Source organism: Cyprinodon variegatus, unplaced genomic scaffold (assembly GCF_000732505.1).
Source record: "Cyprinodon variegatus isolate N-32 unplaced genomic scaffold, C_variegatus-1.0 Scaffold43, whole genome shotgun sequence".
In the NCBI taxonomy this organism is placed as follows: Eukaryota; Metazoa; Chordata; class Actinopteri; order Cyprinodontiformes; family Cyprinodontidae; genus Cyprinodon; species Cyprinodon variegatus.
Genome location: NW_015150496.1, coordinates 147,710 through 148,832, shown reverse-complemented (window position 1 = coordinate 148,832; position 1,123 = coordinate 147,710). Strand labels below are relative to the sequence as shown.

At 44.6% G+C, this 1,123-nt stretch overlaps 1 protein-coding gene across 1 annotated transcript in view; it reads left to right on the top strand.

The window, feature by feature from the left end:
* The window catches only part of LOC107081852 (adapter molecule crk-like), a 10,773-nt gene extending 9,656 nt beyond the window's left edge, over positions 1-1,117 (top strand). The window contains exon 3 of the mRNA XM_015370179.1: positions 391-1,117. Coding sequence (XP_015225665.1) covers positions 391-525 — 135 coding nt within the window. The 3' untranslated portion in view covers positions 526-1,117. The remainder of the gene's footprint in view (positions 1-390) is intronic.
* Positions 1,118-1,123: the final 6 nt, after the last annotated feature.

The following is a 1,123-nucleotide window of genomic DNA, read 5'->3' as shown; positions in this document are numbered from 1 at the left end:
TGGCACCCAGGCTAGCCAATTTGGCAGTAAACGAAGGAAATAGAACCTCTGCACGTAACCTTGGAATCAACGAGTCAATGGTGAGACGTTGGAGACGCCAGCAGGAAGAATTGTCTCAATTCAATTGTGTTGAAATGTTAATAAATAGGAGCTTCCCCAAACAGTTGCCTCTTTCCCGACAATCCTCTCTGTGCACGAAGCATATGGTAATTAAACATAAAAAACCTGTGGCTTATAGTCCGGTGTGGCTTATAGTCCGAAAATTACGGTAATTATAAATTGTAGATTACATAAAGGGCCCATCTAATACCTGCAGGCTGTACAGAAACTCATACATGGAGCTCTGCAGAGGAAAGTAACTGTGGTGTTTTTTCTTTTTTTCACCAACAGGTGGGGGACATGGTGAAAGTGACCAAGATCAATATGAACGGCCAGTGGGAGGGCGAATGCAAGGGGAAACAAGGCCACTTCCCCTTCACCCACGTCAGCCTGCTGGAGCAGCAACACCCCGACGACGAGAGCTGAGGAGAACCGAGCCGGCCGGCCGGCGCCTCCAGTCCCCCTCAACCGTTCCGTCGCGCTCGGAAAGGAGGAGGCTCACCGCATCCGAGCCGACCTGGACCAGGATCTGCTGGGTCTGCCAGCAGGAGACGTGTTGGATGGATCTGCTGCGGCCATTTTGATGGACAGTTTAAACCGAGGTCAGACTGGTTTTGGCGGGTCGGTATTAGCCTTTATTCTAAGCCAGTTAAACCTGCTGGTGTGTCGGAAGCAAGGTAAAAACCTGTTTCAGATTAAATGGATTTGAATTGATGGTGGGTTTTATACGTTGATTTGATATTTATTGCCATGATGCAGATAATTCCTGGGCTTCCAGGATGCCTGATTTTAAACGTCTGGTTGATCAAAACATTGTCCTGTAGCTTAAGAACACTTCATGTCTTCTTTTTCATGGTCAGTCTTTGTAAAATCTTATCATTACCATCAATGGTATTTTTATATTAGATTTTTTATACTCTGATTTGTTTTTTTTTTGTTTTTTTTACTTTGATCAAACATCTGGAAAGGAGCATCCAGCATTTCGATTTTATTTGTGTTTCTTTTAAAGAAAAAGTCCGGTCAG